Below are 26,237 nucleotides of genomic sequence, written 5' to 3'. Positions count from 1 at the left end.
CTCCCCTCTCTCCCCTCTCTCCCCCCTCACCCCCCCTTTTCCTCTCACTCCTCCCTCTCCCCCCCCCATATACATTTATTAAAGACATTTCCCATGATTCCTCATTCTGGGCATTACAGTTCCCACCTCCCCCTATCTTTTCCCATTTTCCTTTCAAAAAGTTCCCATCACAATGTGCTGAGCTTTATATCATATATATCTACACCCTGCTAAGTGGATAATGTTATTTCTCCTTTCAAATAAGGAAACCAAGCCACTGACACCCAGAGACATTATTCACTGTCAAATGTCACACAAAGTCAGGGCTAACTTAGTGCCTGTTAGAGGGAAGATCATACTGGCTTTATCTTTGTGTGTAAACTGAATTTCTTTCTGGGGCAAAATTTTTTGCTGGGATCATTTGCAGGTGTGTGAGATTATATGAGATGAAGAGCATCTGGTGGAGAGGGGTTGGAATCACCACAAAAATAAAGTTATCACATGCTTTTATTGACTTTTTCAAATATGGAACTCCAGGTTTCCCATGCAAGGGTTCATCTTTCCAGTCTCTGAACTATGTGTGAATTTCTTTCTGTTTTTATGTAAGTGGAGTTTACAAAAAAGGCAAGCCAGTTAGAAGGGGTAGTCAAAGGATATGTTTTTAAATAGTTACTCTGTTCTCAGTTTCTGTGGTTGTACATGGGAATGATGATGGAGTCCACAGAAATCATATTTCACATGGAGGAATCACTCATGACAGCCCAATATAAAGCCAGACCTCAATAAATACCTTCGAGACTTTACAATGGTCATTATTGGACTTGAGCTGCGTTTACATAGCAGGCACATTGTTTTTCCTTGGGTCATGTGTTGACCTGGGGTGATATCGATGAGAAGGACTCATGGAAAAGTTTGCTCAGCCACTTGTCATCAGCTTATACCTAGCAATTTGCCTTTGCTCTTGCTGGTTATAACCTGACAGCCAATGTCTTCTACCTTCTCTCAGAGATCCATGAAGACCCAATACTGTTTGCACATAGTAAAAGGAGAACAAATTCATTAATTCCATTCGGTCCTTCTAGTTATTGGTTATCCTGCCTTTCATTCCAACAACAAATACTGATTTCCTGCAGCAGTGACTGAACCTGTGCTGATGCAGACACAATGTCTGCCCTCAGGGAGCACCCCGTAGTGTGGAAGAAGTAGGCTAGAAGAAGTAGGCGTTAAGCAAGGAATTTCACAAATCTATAACTACCAACTGTGATTGTCAATAGTTAGGGAAAGCATAGGGTGCCTTGGATCTTCTATGAGCAGAAAGCTGATCTAATTTAGATTGGGGGTTCAGGGATAGACTCTCAGAGAAGGCCTGAAAACTGTGAACTGAAGGAGGAGTTAGTAAGACATTCCAGGTAGAAGAAACAATAGATACAAAAACCAGTGATAGAACATAGTCTGACAGAATCCGAAATGAAAATGTATCAGGAAGGGATGTCAGGGACAATAGGAAGAAGGGTGACCCTGAGATTGGAGCCTGCAGTTTTCTTTGAAATGTACCAAAGACCACGGTTAGTGCCAAGGTGGAGGTAAGACAGCGTGAATAGGTAGGTGGGAGAACAAGTAGAAAATGGGACTGGTAAAGCCCAAGAGGTCAGTGTATGAATATTCATTGTCATTTTTGTTTTGTTTTAACTTGGCTCTTTGTTGGAAATTTTTCATGATCAAATGTTAGAAAAGAAGAAACCTGTATGGGATACAGGGACCAAAGGCTTCACGCTGAGCCTTGTTGCCCATAAGGGAGTTTGGACTTTGTTCAAAGATGGATAGAAAGCCATTAAAGGATTTTGATCAGGGGAGAAATATGATAAGGTTTTATTTTACTTATTTATTTTTGGTGGGGGAAAGTCTGGCTGCTGTGCAGGATGGAGTCGGGCTGGTGGGGAGTGAATGGGTGGACGCAAGGGGACCTTTAGGAGATGCTGTCCTCTCCTAGGATGGGACAGCACTAGAGACAGACTCAGGTGGATCCGAGCTACACCACAGAAGACTAGGTGTAAGAGTTGGGTGTAAGTGGAAAAGTAGAAAAAGTGTCAAGGGTGGTCCTCAGGACATTGCCATGAGGAGGGCTGCAGCACTAAGGCTTTCTGATGATGGTGGGGAAAGACTATAGAAGCTCCTTAGTTCAAGCGGCCTGTGAAACACTAGTCTCTCACTGAGAATCTCGGGTAAGTAGATAGACACTGTTATGGGTCTGAAGCTCAAGAATTTGGGGTCCCTAATTAGGCAAAACTCCTAGTTAGCTTATAAAAAAAAGAATCTGGACTTGTGGAATGGTTATGTCAGAACTGGCCGGTGTATGTCTAGTGCAGATCTATCTAGACTAGCTATCTGACTTGGAATGGCACCAACACATTAAAGGTATTTAATGCCATTAGGAGAGATGAGAGGCCTAGAAGAAGAGTACTCCAGAACAGAATTTGAGCCAATGAGTGAAAAAATTATGAGAAAACCAATCTTGCCTTGACATAAAAGAAAAAAAAAATTATAACAAAAGTACCTCTCAGTGGACTACGTGCTAAGAATTATCCACACACTAAGATGATTGAAATCACGCTCCAGTGGCCATTTCTCAGATAGAATGTGCTAGAACAAGGAGAGTCCAGTCTTCAGAGAGTTGATTTCAGAGATTTGAGATCTGTGTTATCTGGAAATGTTAGCGTTCCTCACAGGGCCATAAGAATAATACACGAGGAAGCAAAGGCCCCTGCTTCTCCTCGGCCCCATGCACACATCCACAGTGCTCAAGAGGAATAGAAACCACAGCAACTAGAAAGTTGCATGGAAATGACTTTTAATATGAAGGCGCATCGCAAGGCATGTCCTATAGTGGAGAGCTGCCCAGTCTGAAGTTGCTTTGGTATCTGTATGCAAATGCCAGTTCAGAATAGTATTTCCAATGCATATGGATGAATGCTGGAGTTCTCTGCTGTTCTCAGAAAAACCTGAAATGGAAGGTGGGAAGAAACTGCCTTATACTATTGCAAATGACCTTTCTGGGGGTGAGAGATGTTCTGCTACTAAACATAATAACCAGTGTGCATTGAAAATCACTCGCAAGAGTTCATTATTAGCATCCAGTTCCCCAGGGGCGATCCCCGGGCCTTTATGAGGGCTGCTGAGAAATGTATGATGAACCTGGGGTGAATAATATTAGGTCAGTCCTGTCAAAATATTGGTAACGCTCAATGAAAAGAGCGCAGCTGTAGACTGACGTTCCTAGACTCAAGCTATTTGCCTTTATGAAGAGACGGAGGGCCCAATTTAGGCACGTAGCTGAGGGAGAATGGAGGCTTGTGGAGGACTGTCTATATTGCAGGTGTTCCTCGTGGGTTTGCTCATTTAATCTCCCTTAACACCACATGAGAATTGTCACATTGGCAGCAGTTTTCAGAATCAGGCATTTTAAGGTTCCGAAAGCAGAGAAATATGTGCCAGGACATGTGCTCCTTACTGGCAGAAGCAGATCAGAACCCACAGTCGCTGGACATAGACTTGGGTCCCCATGGCCACCTGTGTCAGGACTGAGCGGGGCACGGCAGACTGTTCTCTACGCTGCTGCCACCCCATAAGTGCTGTTCCAGCCCTTCCCAGCAGTGGTAAGACAGAGCTTCCCCTTCCTCCTACCTGAAGGGAGAATTCCCCCACCCAGTGCTGAAATCCTTAGTTGACTTCCTCCTGCACATTCACTCTACTCCATGATGAGAGGAAAGAGGGAAAAAGAAGGAAAATACTTGTGGATTTGTGCAATCCAAATGTGAAAATAAGCTGGTCTTTTCTAGTCTTCTCTGTGTCCCTCACCCCAGCCTAGGACAGGCACAGTGTCCTTTTGAGGCTGAGACAGGTGGGTCCCTGAGCAAGTGGGGTCCCATCCTCCAGACTGATGGCGACTCAGTTGCCTGAGCTGAACAAAAGAAGGGACAGAGACAGCTGTGTGATGGCGGATGATATGCACGTACTTGTGGAGATGTCCGAGGCCACCTCTAGGCCAGGCAGCTCTCCAGTGCGGATTCCCTCAACAGCCCCCTCCCTGCCCCATTCATGAGTTTGTATCACCACACTTGTCTTCTTCATCACCACATTCCTTCCTTTAGCTGCTCTGGTCAGACTCCTGGTTCAGGCTAAAAAGACACCTGACTATAACATACCAGTTCTGCCATACCTATCCCACTGCAAGTTCAGACTCTTTTTTCACTTTATTATTATTATTATTTTTTTAAAGATTTATTTATTTGTGTATACAGAACTGGGGTACAGGCCAGAGGCTCAGGGGCAGTGAGAGGCTTCACCAGAGACAAAGTGGGGAACAGAACAGGCAGATTGACAAAGTACACTGCTGAGGGGAGCAGCGGGCGGGTCAGGAGAGGTCTGCCTCGCCATATGGTCACCTCCGGGGCAGGCGGGAATTGAACTCATGCGGAAGCGGCTTTAGATTCTCAGTGCTGTGCTTTAACCCGCTGCACCACCAGGGAGGGCCATTTGCTTTATTATTTTTTTGAAATATTTATTTTTATTTAGTTATGCACACAAGAACTGGAGTACAGGCCAGAAGTGAAAGGGGTGAGAAGACTCACCAGAGACAGAGCGGGGAGCAGAACAGGCAAACTGACTGAAATACACTGCTGAGGGGAGCAGCGGGCAGGACAGGAGAGGGCTGTTGCGCCAGGTGAGTCAGCTCCCTGGCTGGGGAATCCCATTCACGCCACAGTGTCTGGAAATGGCATGGCAACGCTGAGATTTTTAAGCGCTGCCCCATCAGGGAGGGCCTCAGATTCTTTTTTATAAGCCCACTGGGAGCTTTGTCTCAAATGATCAGCGACCCTTGAGTTCTCGTGCTCTGAGTTCACTACAGGAAGAGTTATGAGTGGAGGAGGAGATGTATGTGTGACAGCGTGGAAAGCACAGTAGCCATGTTGGATGCTTTGAAGGGATGTCCATGGGTAATGGAAAGGGCTGGCTATGCCTAGGGGGTGTCAGATTCTCCGCGCTTTAGAAGAAAGAGGCCTGGTTGCTTAGAACAAATGTAGAGAATGAAGGGTGCTATGTGGGCAAGGGGCGAAAAGGTGCATGGGGTCCAGGGGATGGAGAGGCCCCTGAGGCTGGGTCTTTTTCACTTGAGAAGGACAGGGCTGCTCGATGAAGTGTGCTGGGTGGAGTGCCTGCTGGGGAGCGTTGGGGCCCAGCGCAGGGCTCCCTGCTGGGGACTGCCCCCTCCTCCATTACACAGTGTTGGTTTTGCTACAATGAATCCCTGTTTTGTGAGGAACCTGAAGTCATCATAGAATGACAGGCCACCCCCGCACTAGTGGAAGGAACTCAGCTGTGTGACCCTCGGCAGCTGTGCAGAGCGTGGAGGGTGGGCAAGCTGGACCTGGCTCTACTGCTGAGCATCCACAGGAGGTGTAAGAGACAGAAGGCGAATGCCTGATGCACAGTACTAGTAGGTTGTGTTTTCGCAAAGAGGAGAGTTACACAAGAAGTCAGTGAAATTAAAATTGTTCATGTGACTTTGCACAGGCCAGGTTGGAGCCAAGGACCGCTAAGTCAGGACGACTGTTGGTTCACCACCACTATCTTGTGTTATTTGCATTCTTCTTTGCCTTTATGTCCGTAGTGATAAGGCAAATAATACACGAACAGCTTCTCCCTTAAAAGGATTCAAGTATTGGCCCTCCCTGGTGGCGCAGCGGGTTAAAGCTCAGCACTGAGAAACTAAAGCCACTTCCGCATGAGTTCGATCCCCGCCTGCCCCGGAGGCGACCACCTGGCGTGGCAGACCTCTCCTGACCCGCCCGCTGCTCCCCTCAGCAGTGTACTTCGTCGATCTGCCTGTTCTGCTCCCCGCTTTGTCTCTGGTGGATCCTCTCACTCTCCGCATCTCTGGCCTGTACCCCAGTTCTGTACGAATAAATAAATAAAATCTTTAAAAAAAAAAAAAAAGGATTCAAGTATTGAAGGAAAGAAAGCAAAGCACGAGTGACCCTCCGCCCCCAACCCTCCCAAGGGCGGTCATTGTCGATTGTTGGATAGGGGTCCTCATAGCATCTTTCCGTGCATATTTTAAAAAGACTTATTTATGCATAAATATATGCATATAAGAGCTAGAGTATAGGCCAGAGGTGTGGAGCGTGAGAGGATTCACCAGAGACAGAGTGAGGAACTGAACAGGCGGATTGATGAAAAAAAACAGGGGAGCAGCAGATGAGACAGGAGATGTCTGCCATGCCAAGTGGGTCACTGCCCTGGCGGGGTACTGAATTCATGCTGCTGTGGCTGTGGACAGCTTCATAGTGCTGAACTTAACCCCTTGTACCAGCAGGGCGGCCCTTTCCATGCATTTTCATACATTTAAATCTACACATGCAGCTATGCCACTGGGAGCGGTGTTGTTTATTTGCATAAATGAATACATGCCGTTTGTTTTATTTGTCCTTTGTTCTCCCACTGAACGATAAATTTGAAAGATCTTTCCATTTCAGGACCCCAATATCGGCTGCACAGCACCCCACTGCATGACTGAGCCATGGTTTATTTAGTAGTTCTTACGTAGTTCCATTGTGGATGAAGACAAAATTGTCTCCAGTGTTTTGTGTTACATAAGATGCTGCAGTGATTATCTATGTACATTTGCTTTTGTTCAGTTTTCCTACCTGATTTTTGCATCTTTAAGTCTAAGGTGCTGGTTTCTGTTTTTTTTTTTTTTTGCAAAAGGGCAGCATGTACTATCTGTCCTCCATTTATTCTCTAAGAAAAGTTGGACAAGGCGTTTTAGCTCTTGAACTTGAATTTCCTACTGTAGGAAATGGGGCTACCTGGCACACCTAGTTCTATGTGCACAGCACTGTGTATTCCAAAACCAGTGTGGATTTGAGTGTTAGCAAAGAACAGTGTTTCCTGCTGGCAGTTGCAGTGAGCTTACTCTGTGCCAGGGAAAGACTTTGGGCTTTCAAATATTTTTTCTCATTTGATCTTTATAAACTGCACATTTATATTTTCTTTACACCCCTTCAAATGCAAAGTCAAAATAGAATAAGGTTACTATTTGTCCCAGGTTACCCAATAGCAGGGACAGAGCTCTGGAAATGACTTCTGTGTTATAGCCTCAGAATCAGCCCTAAGCTCCGCTGGTCATCTCAGTATAGTGTTGTCTACTCCAGTTTAGAACAAAAGTCATTAATGTTGATAGAGGACAAATTGTTCACATTTCTAAAGAAATGGTTTTTTGAACCAATACCATACAAATGGTCCAATTCATCTCAAAAATTTGTGTATGAAGAGGGGGGAGTTTGGAGGGCACCGTCATATCACAAGCAGTCACAAGTAGAAGACGCAGCAGACCTGAGTGTTGTTCCCAGTCCTGTCACTCTAATTAGTCACTTTGACTCTCGGGGCTTCAGTTTCCTAATCTACTAACATGAGGTTGAGGAGGCAGGAGAGGAGGTTTGCTCCCGATAGACTTTTCTGGCTCTAAGTTTCAATGGTGCATTCCATCTGATTTGTGTTCTTCCAGGTCTCCTTGGTATGTTCTGACATTGCACTCAGGGCATGAAGATGGGGGCACAGGCACAGGCTTTGGGTGGTCCCAGAACTCTGGACCTGGTTGAACCTAACCATGAGGCAGATCATCCTCCTGGCACGATGGGGCTGATGCAGCCTAAGAGGTGGAGCCAGAAAGGGAAGCATCTTTTTGCCAAGAGCTGCTGCAGATGGAGGAGCCGGTCTGTCTGGGCAGCCCATGACTTTGAGAGGAGCCATTTGGCAAAGTTGTTGGCGAGAGCTGCCTTCCAGCATGAGAGCTGGAGACTGTCCTGGGCTGGAGTGAATCAGGGACGCAGCAAAGGTGGCTGGTGGAACAAATAACCATCTGGTGAGCAGGGCGCTGCTCATCTCACCGCACTGATGGGGAGAGCCAGTGCCAGTCGGCAGGGCTGAGCTCTCAGTGACAGGGTCTGACAGGCACAATAGAATTGCTTTCTCCCTGCTGTCGCGGACTCCCAGAGGGGCTTTTAAACCCCCTGTGAATCTGGGGGCTTCAGAAATCAGGAACACCCCAATTTCTTCCAGTGTTTGAAAGTAGGGGAAAAACATTGATTAAAACCAAATTTCTTGTATTTATTTCCAGACACTATGTAGATTGTGGGGTAGTACAGGGAAGTGTAAATTCTTGTTCTCAAGCATCTTTTGATCTACTGGGGTAGATGACTCTGTCCTCAAATTCCGGACAGGCTATGTGAATCTGAGCTGCATATATGCCTCTGGTTTTACCACAACTATTCTGAGAAGTAGGCTCTCCTAATTGTTTGCTGACTAGTCATTTTGAAATTATTATATCTAAGCATACAAAAAAATTAAAATGATATTCATTTGCTTAAAAAGGATACAACCCTGTTCTCAGAGCTTATATTCTACTAGTATTAAATAAACACAAACAAAAAATCAAATTTCCCTCTGTCCCCACACATAATCTTTGTATTTTTTGATGCATTTTCTTCCAGGTTGTGTATGTGTGCGAGAGAGACAGAGACTATTGGATGAAAATGATGTCTATGTATGATGATATCATATCTATTGTTACTTGTTTGGGGCGCACACACTATTACTGTGAGCATTTCTGTGTAACATCTTATAGTTAAACCCTAGATTTAGCTATTGCCTAATGCTGGAAGTTTAGATAATTCCCAATATTTTCCTATAATAGTTGTGTGATAAATAATTACATGAATCTAAATCATATCTTTGGTTACTAGAACACACTTCTAACATCAAGATGGCTAGAATATTAGATATACACAGTTAAGGTTCAAGGTGTATATTGTCTTCTCAAAAAGGTGTACCAAGGGATACCTTTGCAATTGCCATGGTGCTTTCTCACCTTTGTACTCTGTATATTACCTCACCTGTCATTCTCAGAGTTTCTGAGTACTGAAGTTCATCCTAGGAAACTTAGGTTATCATAAAGATACAGCAAGCAAGCTTTAATCTCACCCCATTGACTTGTCCTTCCCCAAAGCTCTACTTACTTTTCCCCCTCCTGAGACTTGAGCTGAGCTTGGTTCTCAGCCTCTGGCATTAAATACATGGCTGAGTAGCTTGTTCTCTGGGGGTTAGCTGACCAGCCGCATTAAATAAAATGACTTTCATGGTTCCATGGCATCATTTGTAGATAAGTATATGGAAGCTAGTGACCCAGAAATGTTAATTTTTCTTCAAACTAGTGAGTAGGTAACTTCAAGGAATGATTGACCCAGAATAGTTGCTTAATGAGTTAACCTCTCCAGAGGTTCAAATTTGACATTTCTGAAAGCCTGGCTAACTTTTTTGGGTTAATACTATGTGTAGTTGAATGTGCTCCGAACCCAGGGAAATCTGAGAAAACTGAGTACATTGACTTAAGACTTCCAGATGTGTCTAGCTTTCACCAAAAATAGCAAATTTTTTTGCTGGAAATTAAAGTATAACTATTATAAACTATGCTTAAATTATATTTGTAATGAATGACTTTAGTTTCTGTTCAAAGTAGGTTGAGCCTGAATTTCAGCAGTCTTTGGGATTATAGTTAGGAATCAACTTAAAGTCTTCCTTCATTTTGCATGAATACTTGGGGCATTTTTCTCCTTCTGAAGTACCAAAGTGAGAAGACGAAGTTTTTTGAAACATAAGTAGTAACCTAAGTGGCCAGAAGATCTAATTTAAACGATGTGTTTGAAAGTTGTATAGAAACGTGGGCAGCGACACAGATGGACATTTGAATGGCTGCAGATCTGCGGTGCTTAGTAGGAGATCCAGTTGCTTTCTCATAGGACAAGGAGTGTTAAAGCAGTTTCTAGAAAAATCAAGTCCTGATGACCATTTGGGGTCATAACATTAAGGTCTATACCTCATCTCCTTTGTATTCTAGCTGGAATGTCAGGCAGGTGGGGAGGGTGAGAGGGTAATTGATGAGCACACAGATCCATGGGGACTTGCTTCCAGGCCCCAACATTGCTGCTAGTTTAAAAGGAAAAGATGCGACAGAAGGGAAAATGGCAGCCCTGGGACCGTGAGTGAACAGGAGACTGGGGTGGCTCAGCCTTCCCCTGACATCTCCTGCAGTGACTGGTATCTAGCCTGGCCCCCACTTTGTAGGGGGAGCACGGGGAGACACTGTGATCTCTGCCTTGGGAATCAGCACCCTCTGACCACTTCATAGGCCACGAAGAGGAAGTTTTTGATGCAGTGACATTTGTGAACAAGGTGTATTCCCCTCTAGTTCTCCTAGCCCCACAAGGGCTAGGAGAAATCAAAAAGTTGGTAAGGTCTCACAGGCCCCAAGAAACTCTGTGCACTACGGTGAAGTACAAAAATGCAAAAGCAATATGATTATCATGCTTCCGCTGCCAACATGCTTACTCAGCCCCCAAGCTTCCTCAGCACAATTTGAGATGGAAATTTTCTGATCAGAATTTTCCCTGTAAGTCTGAGAATCTTGAATTGGAGCCCATTGTGCAGGCCAGGTTTTTTTTTTTTTTTTCTTTTTCCAGTTACTTGACAAGCCAGTGCCTTGAGTCACTCATATAGATGGCCTTGATTTAGGCACATACTGGAAAGGTAAAAAATATTTCCCTACCACTACCTGATCCTTTAAGATTAGTCTGCTCACAGTTTCTGTGGTGCTTATAAGTTGTAATGTTTTCTGCTGTCCACTCATCTCCCTTAACTAATCTTAAGACCAACCAAGCTGTCTTGTCCTGGGTCTCACAGCTCCAGCTCAGGCCCACTTCCCTATCCCTCCGTCTTCTGTTTCCCCTCTCTGCTATCTACAAGTTCTGCTAGGAACCCACATTCCCCATGACTTGTTTCCCTGAATTCTTCCATCTCTTTCCTCATAACAATTGTAAAAGGTATAATGTCATTATTCCATGACCGTGAAAACTGAGGTCAGTATAGCTGCCAGAATGAGGCAGAATGAGGTGTCTCCCTGACTAGAAAGATACCCTTGAAAGACAATCATCACATTAGTGGCAATTGTCTCATGTTACTCTTTTCTAAGAGGGCAGTGCAGTACTTGGCACATAGGTGCCAAGTAAATGGTGTTTAACCTGATTTTTGTTAAAGATTTGTTTATTTTTGCATACAGTAGCTGGAGTGTAGGTCAGAGGTGTGAAGGTGAGAGAATTCACCACAAACAAAGTGGGGAACAGACCAAGCAGAATGACTGAAATGCACTGCTGAAGGGAGCAGCAGGGGAGACAGGAGAGATCTGCTGCACCACGTGAGTCAGCTCCCTGGCCGGGGATCGAACTTGTGCTGCAGTGGCTGTGGATAGCTTCATAGTGCTGAGATTTAACCTCTTGCCCCACTAGGGAGACCATGTTTAACCTGATTTAACTCAGAGAATACCGATAATGTCTCTGTAGCTAAGATAGTAGCCAGTACTTAGGAGATTAAAAGTGTAGATCTCGGCCCTCCCTGGTGGCGCAGCGGGTTAAAGCACTGCACTGAGAAGCTAAAGCCACTTCCGCATGAGTTCAATTCCCGCCTGCCCCGGAGGAGACCACATGGTGTGGCAGACCTCTCCTGACCCGCTCGCTGTTCCCCTCAGCAGTGTACTTCGTCCATCTGCCTGTTCTGCTCCCCACTCTGTCTCTGGTGAAGCCTCTCGCCGCCCCTGAGCCTCTGGCCTGTACCCCAGTTCTGTATGTACAAATAAATAAATCTTTAAAAAAAAAAAGTGTAGATCTCGCTAAACATGTTTAAGGAGGTTCTCCTAACCTCACTAAAACTTAAGGATACAGGGAAGATATCAAAAGATGTGCTAAATGATGTTTTGCAGTCATTTGGAAACTGAGCCAGCTAATTAAGATCATAGCTTATTATTTACTTTTTCATCAATTCATTTTTTGTATATTTGTTCTTTCATTTTACTCTTTACCTATTCAGCAAATATTGATCAAGCAACAGAAACTCATTAATGGTGTTTGAGTTGTTGTAAGATAATACCAGTTTGATAGGCGATATAAAACTTTATTAACATTGGTTAGAGGTGGCAGGTTAAAGCAAACTATTTTTTCTTTTAAATTAAAGGTAGCAATTTCCTTGACCCAAAGAATTCCATGAAAAGAAAAGAATTGCTAACCAGAATATTGAAGATGGTTATCTCAGGCTGATAAACGTTTAGGCAATTTTTACTATTTTTCTTGCTATTTTCTACAACATGTGGCCATTTAAAAATAAATGTATTATCTACAAGATACAATAATGCTTGTCATTATGGTGAAAAATAATTCATGTATGTGTCATTAAGTGCAAAGATCTAGTTTTGGTATACTCATGTAATAAATACGCACCCAAACACTTCCTTTTACTTTGAAGTCATATTAATATTCCTTCATATGAAAATCAGTTTGCTCCCTGTAAGAGTAGTGATAAGTTGACACCAGTAACTGTCAGTTCCTGCAACAAGAATCCCTTACCATAGGTTTGGATGAAAGTGCTCAGGCAATAAATTTGGACCACAGACTCAGAACCCCTCTAAGCCCATGTCTACTAAGACAAAGGGTAAGATGACTCAGTCAATCATTTCATAGGGGGGCTAAGAAAGGGTCTGGATGAATCAGGAAAAATCAATTGCCCTGATGGAAAAGCCACCTAAGATAAAATATCCTAGAGCTGACTGGTGAGATCCAGCCCCTCTGCATAGGACGGATCTCACAGTCTGTGTTGATGGACACAAAAGTTGGTTTTAATTACCCTAAAGGAATTTTTGGAATGTTTTACTCTAGAGCCAGTCCACAAATGTTTAATCTGTGGATTAGTGTCAGCCAGACTTACTAGAGAGGTCCATACAGGGATGACATTGGTCACGTGTAGTGTATTTTGAGGTGACCCTCAGTGACAGAGTAGGGGGGATGTCTTTCAAAGAACTTAGGAAGGAAAGTGCCACTATTCACACCCGGAGAACCTGGGCTTTGGAAACTCAGTTAGATTTTTGTCTGAGAAGCCTTGTTTTCTTTCCAGTCATGGATCATGATCTAAGCAACCACCATAACTTCCGTCTTTGGTATGCTGGAAATAAGTTGGTAAGAAGCACTATAGGGCCCTCGCTGGTGATGCAAGGGGTTAAGACACAGCATTGTGAAGCCGTCTGCAGCCACTGCTTCATGAGTTCCATCCCCAGCCAGAGAGTTGACCCACATGGTGCAGCAGACCTCTCCTGTCTCGCCCATTGCTGCCCTCAGCAATGCACAGCAGTAGATCTGCCTGTTCTGCTCCCACTCTGTCTCTAGTGAATTCTCTCACCCCCTGTACCTCTGTCCTGTACCCCAGTTCTTGAATGCATAAATGTGTGGATTTAAAAAAAAAAAAAAGAGGAACTACAGCCAGTGTTTGAGTGACAAACCAAGGAATTACTTTCTTTGCCCCATAATTAGTGACTTGAAAGAATGAATACAGTCCCCAGGAAAATTTATACCTATGATCTTTAGTTTTACCTGTTTATGTTGACCTACAAAATATTCTAAGAACTATAACAGGAAGAATAGTGAAATGATGTCTTATAGAATCTTTTTAATCTATTAGTTACCATGAGAGGAAACTATAGTCCAAGATAAATGTAAAAGCACCAAAGAAATTGTTTCCCTGATTTTTATATCTTTACTCTTGAGCCTCTTGATTGTATAATGTACACGTAAAATGTAAGATGTGAAAACAGTCAATAGTACTAAATACTATCTTTTATTCATCTCCCCAAGTTTAACTCCAGATGGAATTTCTTTTTTCTCTCTGCATAAAAATGTCCTTCACACTGCCTCCTTTCACTGCTGTCCCAACTAATCTACATATAGGTCAGATTCTACTTTCTAATGTAGACATGTGAGGGAAAATAACTTGGCACCTTGAAATCCGAATGGGAACCCATCCAGGTATTTTTGGAATATATTGAGCCTCCTTTGTTGAACTACTGAAAATATCCCTGTTTTGTGACTTTTTGCTTGGGCAGGCAGGCTGTGCAGGCTGTTCCATACTGACGTGGAATATTCAGGCAATAGAACCATTGAAAATGAATCTCTCTTAATCGCTGTAACAACGGAGTGTATTGTTCCAGGGTGTTTTTGGGATAGCTGATAACGGTCCATTTTAAACAGGCCCCCTTCTTCTTGCCTTTTAGCCTTGGCTAACTCAGGTTGACATGCTGGCATCCAAATGTTGGGCATGGAAGGAGCTACCTGAAAGAGTAATGCCATCTTGGGAATTAGCTTTCTATGTCTGCAAAGTATTTTCATAGCACCCATCTAATGTACACACATTTGGAGAATTAAATTTTATTTCTTCATTTCCTTAGTGAGAAAACTAAGATCTATAGAGTTAGTCAGCATGCCCATAATCACAGAGCTGGTTTGTGAAGACAAGATGAATGCTAAAGATTGTGATTCCTAACACAGAGCTCTTCCCATGACATTAGAATAGCAAACAAATCAACTGTCACTGAACTCCCAACTAGATCAAAACTTGCAATCTTGGAAAAACAGTGCTCACTTTTGCTGCCTAAGGATGTTGACACATATATCCTTAGCGTAGATTTGGGATGGAGCCATGTGGCCTACTGTAGCCTGTCCTTGTTGGGGTGGACATGTGTGTGGGATGGATTTGTTGCATTCCCATCATCATCCATTGTCATCAATGCAACAGGAAGGTCCTGGGACAAACCTCATGGCGACTCACACAAGCTTCCAAGTGGTGGGAGGTGGTGGGAGTTGGTGATCGTAAAGATGTGGACAAACTGTGGGCTGGGTTCTATTTCCCAAATGCATCCTGTGCCGAAATACCAAAGCTAATAGACACTCCCCATTTGGAACAAATAAGAAAATAAGCAAGACAGACCGTGGGTTAACTGTCACCAACACCGTTTTTATGCCTGCTAACATGAGTGAATGGGGCCACACTTGCTGAGTGGCTTTACATACTATCTACATATTTTGCTTAAATTTCATTGAATTGTGTAACTGTGAATTCTTTAATAAGAAGATGGGTTTTTGACTTAAATCCTCAACTTGTAACTGGCTACATATAAAACAGGGACACTAGTAACTCCCTTCTGTGCTCGCAGAGAGGACTAAGTGAGACGGTAGTTGTACGGTAGTTTGCTCAGATCTTGACTGAGACTGAACATGCTCAGCATGTGCATTTGCTTGCTGTAGGCTTTCCAGAAGCCTTAGGTGGTTGAAAGTGTTCATTGCACTAGACTATACATTTTTTTTTCTGTTTTTGACTATAGTAAAAATATGCTTACGTGGTTAAGAACAGAGTCTCTGGAGTCTCTGGGGTCCACTTTGTTTTTATTCTGGCTCTGCTACTCACTAATTCTATGACTTAGATCACTTCTCTCAATCCGGATGCCTCCACTAGAGAATGAGGGTGATGATGCTTAACTTTCAGAGGTTGGTATGTTAAATATGACTGTGAATGTGATAGTCCCAGATACATAGTATGAGGTAACTGCCAAATAAGGTGAGGTTTTGTTTTTGCTAATATTAATATAGTTTCCGGTGCCCTGAAGCATAATGATCAAGCACATACAAATGATAGTTGCTCTGAATATAAAACAGAGGAGAATAAGTGAATACACAAACTGAATCTTTGATACAGTGTCAGCTCTGGATGGTGGTGATTGATCCCTTTTAAATAATAAATGTAATCTCATATAATAATAAATGGAAACTTGTGAGAGTCTAAGTCAACCTCTGCCCTTTTATGAATATGAACAAAGCCATCAGGAATCTCAAATCCATTACCTGCTCTATGTACCATCAGTAGGCTAGTTTTTAAAGGTGATAGCTTTAAGATATTAAAAAATTAATGGCAATAAAGGATACCTCCCTATATTAGCAATATGCTCAAGTTTCCTATTAAGGCTTAGTATTTTTTTAAGAAATCTTTTATCTCTATTTTTGGTCCTCGTATTGGCTTATTCATAGACTATTCATAGATTCACCTAGAATTAAACTCACACATGCTTCTGAACACTTCCAGAGAGAGGGACCCCCTTGGTTTCATGGAGATTACCTGCCCTCATTTCTTTCTAGCCCAAATTGCTTGCAAGTTGCTTAGTGTACCAGAGAGTCTCTGATTTCATTCCCCTCAGCTCTACCCTCTGAAACCTCACCCCCAAGCTAGTGTACCTGACCAAGTCTTCTCATTAACCATATGAAGCTAGCTGCCCTGCTCCCAAAGCCCCGCAAAACTCTCTGGATGCTATCAGGCAGTTGTTTTCAAACACTAAGAGTTTGGGTTTGCCCCAGAGTTCTAATAAATCAAGGGCAAGGTCTAAAATCTTGCTTTCAAGTTCCCCAGGCCATGCTCCCACTGTCATCCATGCAGCGCCTGAGAACCACTGCCATCCAAAGCCCCAGGGCAACCCCTGCCATGTGCTGCCTTCCTCTGAGGAGGCTGGTACTGGGGCTGAGTGTGGGGCTTCCTGGGTCTCCTTATTTGCCTGCATTCTGACAGGCTAGGAGCAGCCTCACACAGGAGGCTGTGGGGGCCCGGGTAATGTGTCATGGACCTGTATGTTACCAAGAGTTGAAGTGTCACTGCCTCCTGGAGTCTGGATCTGAACCCCATGTTTGTCACAGGAGCCAAGGGAGACCCCAAGACAGAGACTAGTGGCACAATAATGAAGCATGAATTATCCAGATGAAAGCACCTATGGAAACAAAGGTATTATTCTTTCTGCCTACTATTCCTAAGAAAACAGCAATATGGAGGTGTTGAATAGTTCTGGTTGCTTAAATGTTGAAATGTGGGAGCCAAATAAACTCACATTTTGAAAAGAAGAGATAGCTAGGAAGCATTGTGTGACTTATTGTTTTAAGAGCTAAGGACATATTTTGATGAAATGTCTTGATAACAAGTAACAAAATGCTAGGAGAGAGAGACTAGGTAAAATGAGACTTTGCTAGATGCTACATTGGTGTGTAGAATAATTAAGGACCCAGACAGATATTTTAACTGTTCAAAATATAAAAATACAGGGGGGTTGGCTGGGATCAGGAGCCAAAGAGACAATATGGAAGAAGGGTACTATTTAATTAGAAAGCAGATCTAGAAATTGCCAAGTAGGAAAAACAGTAATTTCTTGACTGTGTTGACTATTTGGAAAGTTTTCTTTATCGAGCTCCTAAATAATCCTACCTGGGGCAGTTACTATGAACACTTCTGCAAGCATGGGTGTATTTATTCCTTAGAATTGTGGGGAAATTATTTAGTTTTACAACCTATGTATTTGGCTCTACCTTGGGGCCCTGAAAAAACAAAATTTTGTACAAAAAGGATCACCAGAGAGTATCCCTTGTGGCAGAGTTTATATCAAAGGTACATATGAACTCTGAGGTAGATCAAACAGTAAGACATTCAGAAGGAAAAGACTAAGTTAAGAAAATGAATTGAGGGAATCCTCAATCAAAACAGTTTTTGATAATGTTTCAGCTGCGTAAAAAAACCAGTTCTGATACAATGCTTGGTATGCTGTTTAGTGAATGGGCATTGAAATTCTTCCTCCTTGACCTTTCTTTCACGGAAGGATAATAGGGTCTGTACATATCAAAAAGCAGTGTGTCTAGAAAACTGAGAGTTTGCACATTTTCTTGGACATTTGATCTCATATTCACCTATGAGAGCTGCCAAAGCTGACCCAATAGTTCACCGTTGTGAACCTCTCTTTAAATACGAAGAAAATCCACAGACATTAATTGTTGAATGGACTCTGAACTTTTGATGCTGGTGTGGGTACACCTGTACCTGAAAAAAAGATAGACATCACCATCCCAAGATGTGTAAAATAGTCAAATATTGAGCATGATGCATTTTTTGCTCAAAAAACATAGAAAAAATAAATCATGACTTTTCTGACAACCCCGTAATACATGTTGTTTCAGTTTTTAACCTCCATACTGTAATAAATGAGTGTACTGGGACTTAGCATATTTGTAAATAGAACAAAACATTCTTCAAAACAGAGCTTTTTAATGATCACATGATGAGTAACAAAAAAATTGAATGGGGAAGAAAATTTTCCACACAAACATTTATCACAAGCAAATGAAATTTAAATAGTAGCCAAAGACTTAAAAGGAGAAGACAACAAGGAGAACACACGCATGTGAGAAAGAGAGAGACAGGGAAAGAGAGAACCTCCATTGGCCTATGGATGAAGATGTGTCCACCACTGGTGCCCCACGGGCATGCTGGCACTTAACTTAATATGGACTCTATCATAGTTGTATTTCCTATTGTGTTTTTCTTTTTAAGATAATATGGTAAAAAAGCAGGACTTGTTTGAAAGCAAGGACTCTTGGAGTGTCTGTGATATAAAGTGGAGTTCAGGATTTTTCTTGCAATAGAAAAGTTTACTTTTTTCTATCTGACTTATTTTAATAAAGAAGCACCTATATCTCTCTTTCACTCCAACCATCCAAATAACATTTTCTATGGGGTCTTAAATAGTATTGGTTGGAGATCTGAGTTTTATCTGTTTTGCTGGTGATGGTAGTACTTTAATGAGATGACACTGGAGAGGCTTTAAGTGGATTTTCCTGGAACCACCAGCTTTTATTACCTCTTTCCCTCATCCAAGAAGGGAAGAAAGGGAGGATTTTGTTATTTGTTATTTGTTCTGGTTTGTGTCAATATCAGATTCAAAATTCCTCAAAGTTACAAGTGCGAGAGGCACATCAGAGTCTGAATTTTAAGAGCTTGGTGATAGGAAGGATACCAGCTTTTCACTATGCCTCATCAATTCCAAATGTTTCTGGAAAAACCTTTCAAATTACAAAGAAAATGCCCTTTACAAAATGCTAAGGGTTTGGTAACTATGCCAGCATCATGCATAACTTCGTAAGTGTGGAGTATAGAACATGTGTGTTAATGTACTGCAGGGTCGTTTCTAGGAGGAATCCATTAGTGCTCAATTAAGCTTGACTTGAATTTTCTTTTCTTTTCTTTTCTTTTTTTAAAGATTTATTTATTTGTACATACAGAACTGGGGTACAGGCCTGAGGCTCAGGGGCGGCGAGAGGCTTCACCAGAGACAGAGTGGGGAGCAGAACAGGCAGACTGATGAAGTACACTGCTGAGGGGAGCAGCGGCCAGGTCAGAAGAGGTCTGCTGCACCATGTGGTCACCTCTGGGGCAGGCAGGAATCGAACTCATGCAGAAGTGGCTTAAGCTTCTTAGTGCTGTGCTTTAACCCGCTGCGCCATCAGGGAGGGCATTGACTTGAATTTTCAACATGAGCTTGGGTATTTGATTAACTAATACTAAGTCTAAGGCATGAATCCATGTAGGCCTTTGACTTTACACAATATGTAGCCCACTGATTGCCAGAGCCTTCATATGTGGCAGCACCAGTGTGTAGAGTCTGCCTTCCGCTGATTTAGTGTTCATTGCACACTTGCTCTGAGCCTGGTGCTCTTCATGGGAGTCACAGTGTGGTGCCAGGCCTGACCTCTTTAGCTAAGGATCTCCTCACTAGTGGGGGACTCAGTGAAACGCAAGAACTTCTCTGATGAGGAGGAGACCAGGTACTCTGAAATGATGTGAGGGCTGGAAGGCAGACTTGTGAAGAAGGAGATGAGACCTGGAGGGTGTAGAAGATTCAGATGAAGGCCCGAGGGGAGTGAAAAGTGGCCCAGGTAGAAGATATGGTGTAGTCACAAGATAATGAGTTAGACTTTCCTGAGTCATTTAGCAGTTGGGTGTCTTTGGGAAAGAGTCTAGCTTGGAGATTAGTTTCCTCATCTACCTGTGGGAGATGATGGTGGTGGCAGATATGGTGGCCATTGGGTGGTATTGTGGTTCTGGTGGGGTGGTGGAGGAGGAGAAGGAGATAAACTGCAGCTGATCATGTTTATTGAGGTTTCTTTTGTGCCAGGCAGTGTACTAACCACTTTCTTTCCTTCATTGCCTATGAGCGTCATGAAGCAAGTGCCATTATTAACTCTGTTTGACAGGTGAGAAAAGAGTGAAGGTTAGAAGGCTTATGTCACTTGCACAAAGTTGTACAGCTAGTCAACAGAAAAGACAGGAATTCCAAAAAGAGAAGTTGACTTAAGAGCCTGCATCTGCCACCATTACTATGCCATTAATAATCTACTTCTTCATAGGGCTGATGATGATGGGGACAGCTCCTTTGAAGGAATGTTTTCACTTGCATGCAGCTCTATGCTGTCACACACATAGTGAGCTGAGGCTGAGTCCTAGGTAGCAAACCTAGATGAAATGTAAAGACAATCTCAGAGGAATAGGGGCTGTTGTTCCCTACCTGGTCGGCAACTCCTCTGATTCTGTGGCCTCAGCATGTCAGCAGTCAAAAGTGGTGTTCCCTGGGGGACAGTTCTGGAAACAACAGCACATTAGATGAGCTGGACCATAGACCACTCCCAAATGGCAATTGCTGAGTTAGAAAGTTCTCAAACATTTCTGAGGTCATTAATCTCTGTTAATCACTCTGGGTCCCTCTAAAACTGCTCAGCATAAAATTATACGGAGGCTTGGCAATTAGCCAGCATGTCTCCAGAATCTTGCTGGCTCCTCTGGATGAGTCAAAAATCCCAAATGGACTTCAAAAAATTCTCGTTTGCTCAGTTGATCTGAGTACTACTTTAGTCTGCCCATTTGGGATTTTTGACATATATATATATATATATATATATATATATATATATATATATATATATATATATATATATATATATATGTATGTATATATATGTATGTATGTATGTATACACACATGTTTACATATACATATGTATACTCACATATGTGTGTGTGTGTGTGTGTGTGTGTGTATATAAAATGTATTGCCAATTAGACTGTTTCTGCCACCTCACTATTTCTAACATTCCCAACAATCTCCTTGCATTCATCTGGAGTCTAATCAGCCACTGTGTTGTGAGTGTAGGACCGTTCCTATCACAGAAGCAGTTCTGTGCTGCCAACCAGTACATCAGCGTCACTGGGAATAATTAAGGATGTTAAGAGACCGACAGGAACGTCCTACCAGGCACAGAGAGCGTGTCTTCCAGTGTAGAGAGGACGACTGGTTCTATAGTCAGGAAATCATCAGTGAACCAAAATAATGAAGCCTTCTGCATCTTAGTGCAATTCCAGAGGCTAATTGTTAGTTTAAGTCCCGCTTGAGGCCCCAGAAGGGGGGTTTCCCTGTGGAAGCTTGATTGAGCTAGTGGAAAAGGCAAGACTGTAATTCAGATGCACCAGTGAGATGCGAACAATTTCATGTATTAATGGTCACTAATGACCTGTAATCAAGCTATGATTTGTTAGGTTAAAAACAAAGATTTGCAATTAGTTTATTTGTTCTGGAGCATAAGCAGAAGAATTTATCAACCCGCTGATTGTTCTTCTCCACTGGAGTTGGTAGGCAGGAGCATTCTCCGTGAATTCTGGCAAGTGAGCTGTCTTTTCCAGAGATTCTCCCAGCGTCATGATCCATTCCTCAAAAGGGAACGAAAGAATCTTATTCCTGGTACCTTTCCACTGTGGCTTTTCCTCTTGACAGCCAGCCACTTGAATTCTACTTTTTTTCTTTGACTTCCACTCTGGTCCCAGGTTTCAACTGGCTTATTTCCTCATTCATTCAACAAATGTATTAACAGTAATTATCGAGGCCAAGAGAGTCTTGACTCAACTTTGCAAAACTTACAATGTTTCCAACAATGCCTTTAAGATGTTCTGTGCCACAACTTCTCTTTGTTTTATGTATCACTGAAACCAAACTAAACATCTCTTGGCATAAGGCGGATGCTCCGTGTAGATAAGGCCTCCTGAAGATACAAGACACTTTGATCCTTGGGGGTATGTCAAAAGCGGCAATGAAGATTTTGTGGGATTATAGTGATTCCTTAGAAAAGATATACCTTGTGTTTTATGTAGCCTTTTATTTAATCCAAGGAAGTGAATACATGTAAAATCCTTATGGGAGTCCGTGACATTAAAACATAAAATCCTTTAATCCTTCATCAAGTGCAGATGAAGGATTGCAGATGTGATCTATTTGATATCAGGGAGCAATAATGATGTAAGTTATCTCAGTGAGGCATTTTGATCACAAAGCTTATGAAATAGTAGGAACAATCTCACACACATAGAAAGTGACTTCTTTCCTGATCCACACCGATCACCAACTAACGGAAATGGCTGTCATTCCATGTCAGCTGTCCCTTCACCTGAGACAAGCACCTGTGTCACTTGCTCGACATGTATCCCCTGGGTCTAACTCAGTGCCTGGTATATACTAAAAGTGCTCAGTGAATAGTTCTTGAATCCACGCACAACAACTAGAGCTTAAGAGCTTAGAGCTTAGAGTAACATTTGGGATATTGAGAAATAAGGCAATAAGATTGCTTTTTTTTTTTTTTTGTTCACTTTCATATACTATCCATGACAAACATTATAAAGGAGACCTCCTGTTTCTTTGGGAACTAGTAAAGCCCAGTGGTGCTATTTCCTACACTCATCACCACAAGGCTGACCACCAAATTTCTGGTATGAAATGACATATTCTTTAGAATCCAAATAGGAGCTCTAATGATCAGGACAGCATGAGCAGTAGTGTGGTCATTCTTCATTCATTTATTCACTAGATATTTATTGGGCACTTACTGTGTACCAGGCATGGGAAGGGATGCCAAGAAGAAGAACTAATAAAGCCCTCTGGGACAATATACTATCAGAGCATATAAAGGCAGATATAGAATCATAACTGGTAAGCACCGTAGGGGTTGTGGTGCTAGGAGAGTGTGCATAAGAATACTGGACCTGGCCAGGGATGATTGGGCAAAGTTATGAAGGCATACTAGGAGTTAGCTTCATTGAAGAGGAGGTGGAAGGAGGACCCAAGGAATCAGAATGGCTTTGCAAGTTTCCTGTAGTAGTAGTAGTAGTAGTAGTAGTAGTAGTAGTAGTAGTAGTAGTAGTAGTAGTAGTAGTAGTAGTAGTAGTAGTAGTAGTAGTAGTAGTAGTGTGGTAGTAATAGCAGTGGTAGTGGTCATGGCAGTAGTGGTAGTGGTAGTATTAGTAGTTGTAGTATTGGTGGTGGTGGTAGTAGTAGTAGTGGTGGTATTAGTATTAGTGGTTGTGGTAGTAGTAGTAGTATTGGTGGTAGTGTTTGTAGTAGTAGTAGTAGTGGTGGTGGTGATGGTAGAAGTAGTAGTAGTGGTGGTGGTGGTGGTAATAGTAATATTAGTGGTAGTAGTAGTGGCGGTGGTGGTTGTGGTAGTAGTAGTGGTGAGTGTATATTCCTAGATTCATAGAACTGAAAGGTGACGCGTGTCATTTGGGTTCCCAGGCATGATCTTTAGTTCAGCGTCACATTGTGCAGAGCCATCAGGGTATATAAAAGCTTTATTGATTAAAATAATTGAATGTCAGGAAAAGTGACCAAATTTATTTTTCAAGAAGATCCTTATGGCTGCAATGTAAGAACCGACTGGAAAGGGTCCAGAATAGATTTAAGCGAAAAGTGATTTCCCCATCTGAAACTGACACTGACTCTACATAATATATGCCCATGTGAGGCAGCCGCTATAAAGCACTAAACCCTGCCAAGAGAATCAAGACGAACCCTCATGGCATAATATAGACCTCTTCAAATTTCCTCTGCACGTGTCATCAGGCACACTTTCCTGACAGGAATTAGCATCGCTAATGCACAGTGTCACAGTGGAGCCGGGTCCCCATGCAGCTGATGTGTCGCTGTAGTACCTTTCCCTTTGTGCTTCCCCCTTTGCTCTCAAAGGCTTATTTTCCTTCCAGAAGTGTGAGATTGGTTTTTCTGCTGTGCTCTTAGAGTGATCCCCCCACTTAGAGCTTAATCTGCCATGGCTTTGTGCCTGTTTGTCAGGAACTTTGAGAATATATTAAGACATTGTACAGGGTGGAAGCCTGTTTTGACAATGATTATGCCTGTTATCTATTTTAATAAATGTAAATTGCTGTGGAGAAACAAACCATTTTATGCCACTTGAATCCTTTGCAGAGAAGCCTGAATCCTTTTTGTGTGGCTTAGATGTATCATAGTCATTTTCCCTTCACAGAGTTGAATAAACACACTTAAATCAGACCTTTGTTAGGGCACCCTCTTGTACTGTTGCCCTAATAAATTGTTGTGATTTTCATCTCTCAAATCCATATTTGGTAACACTTGCAAATTTATCCATAGTCCCTTCCAGAGTCACAACTGTTGGGTAAACTCAACAATAAGTTAACTCAGGGTTGCGTGTGCCAAGTGCTATCTTTGGGACCCAGCAATAAACAGTGCAGGAATGCTGCTTGAAGAGCCTGCAGTCATTTCTCACTGTTGGAATGAGAGTTTACAGATAAGCAAGGTGATCAGGTGAGAGAAATCCATGTGGTGTAATGAATTAGAGTTGGAGACAATGAGTGAGAACACACATTTAACTTTACTCAGACACACATGACTACATATAGAAATATTGACAAGCACAGCTAATTGACGGGTGTGTGAATATACATCAATTCCTTTCCATTTCTGCTGAGAGAACCTGGGAGAAGTGTATATAGAGCACAACGGGCTTCCAAATCATAACTTTCTAAAACATTCCCCAACAAAAGTAAACAGGAACCTTTGGAGAAATGTCAGATTCTAGGACCAGGGAAAGACACAAGATGAGCTTATAGCCTCAAACAGTGCCAGAATGTATGGCCATGCACAGAAGAGAAAGACACAAAATAAAATCCCTAGATCAATGGGAGTCCTCTGACAGAGGGACATGGGAGCCACTGAAAAAGCTACTGACGGCTAGCATAGGACAATTTGAGCAACAACAATAGTGTTGGATTACATCACCAATGTATAAAATAAATAGGCACGAGTCCATGGTACAAATGAAGGAGTAGACTAATAAATGAGAGAAAAATCTCCCATACAGAACTCAGGTAAATTACATAGGGCGAGAAGCATATTAGGTAGCCTCAAAGAGAATCGGAGGTGGGCTTCACCTGGTGACTTCTTTCTAAAAAGTTCAGTTTGGAAAGGGAGGGAAGGGCCAGAAGAGGAACATCTCAGAGCAGAAACCTGAGAAATATGAATCCAGCAGGCATCAAGCTCACATAAACATGCACAGAGCAGCTGCTAATCGGCACTTCTGAGAGGATGTGATGCAAATGGCACTGTAGCTCTGATCTTTCATTATGACAAAAATATCAGTCAAGTTCCCATAGAGGACCGTAGCACTACCTCCTACGGCATGATGTGTAAGCCGCAAAACTTCCAAAGTCAGCAAATGTAAGAGTCTGAGAAACTATTACAACAGAGAAGCCTCAGGGGACATGACAACTAAGAATAATGGCATGCCCCAGGCAGGCTCCTAGCTCAGAAGGACGATGTTGGGTAGAATCTGGGGCAGTGTGAATCAACTATGCACTTTAGTTAATAATATGCCAATATGAGCTTATTAGTTCTATCAAACTGCCATACTAACATGAGATAGTCTTAATAAGGGGAAGTTCTGCAAGAATATGAGAATTCTCTGTGCTACCTGTTTGATTTTTTTCTGTAAATATAAAACATGTTTACATTGGAGGAATAAAATTATGGTGGGGGGAGCTGGGAAATAAGTAGGCATTTGTCATACAAGTGTAACGACTGGACTGTGTAAGGAACCGTGGGGAGAAACATAACAGGGTATCTGACTGGTCTTTCAACCCTGATTTTGACCACTTTGACAGTTTACTGGCTCCTTCTCATCTGTTTCTTCTTGCTCCTTTCTAAAATAATGCTTAAAAACTGTCGTGAGTCATATGAGTTGTAAACTCAAATTATGGGAGCTTAAGTCCTCCAGTTTTGGAACTGGGTAACTTATCAACCTAGTTGGACTTCAGTTCCTCATCAGACATAGGATAATAGCAGTACGTCCCTCAAGGAGTTGTTATGAGGGTGCTACATGGGCCAGGACTAGAACAAGTCCTGCATGCTGCACTAGGAGCTACAAGCTGCTGCTGTGTTCTCCAGCATTATGATGAGACTCCGCAGGGTAACACGGGGAATGCTTAGCATGAGCCTGGCACGTCATAACACCTCTGTCAGTGTGATGGTGGTGGGGATGGAAGAGGGAGGTTACCGGAGGCCAGGATGTCCTCCCCAGGAACCCAGCAGGCACAGTGGCCTAAGCTATTCCCCAACTCAC

At 42.6% G+C, this 26,237-nt stretch overlaps 1 protein-coding gene across 4 annotated transcripts in view; it reads left to right on the top strand.

The window, feature by feature from the left end:
* Positions 1–26,237, top strand: part of PPP2R2B (protein phosphatase 2, regulatory subunit B, beta) — a 429,967-nt gene that overhangs the window by 148,799 nt on the left and 254,931 nt on the right. The window contains exon 2 of one of the 4 annotated variants that reach the window (XM_012727844.1): positions 16,644–16,728. The exons of the other annotated variants lie outside the window; for them this stretch is intronic. Coding sequence (XP_012583298.1) covers positions 16,692–16,728 — 37 coding nt within the window. The 5' untranslated portion in view covers positions 16,644–16,691. The remainder of the gene's footprint in view (positions 1–16,643; positions 16,729–26,237) is intronic. 4 annotated transcript variants of the gene reach the window in all.

This window comes from Condylura cristata, unplaced genomic scaffold (assembly GCF_000260355.1).
Source record: "Condylura cristata isolate star-nosed mole 26May11 unplaced genomic scaffold, ConCri1.0 scaffold00021, whole genome shotgun sequence".
Lineage (NCBI taxonomy): Eukaryota > Metazoa > Chordata > Mammalia > Eulipotyphla > Talpidae > Condylura > Condylura cristata.
Note: the sequence above shows the minus strand (reverse complement) of the source record. Positions and strands in the feature narration are given on the sequence as shown.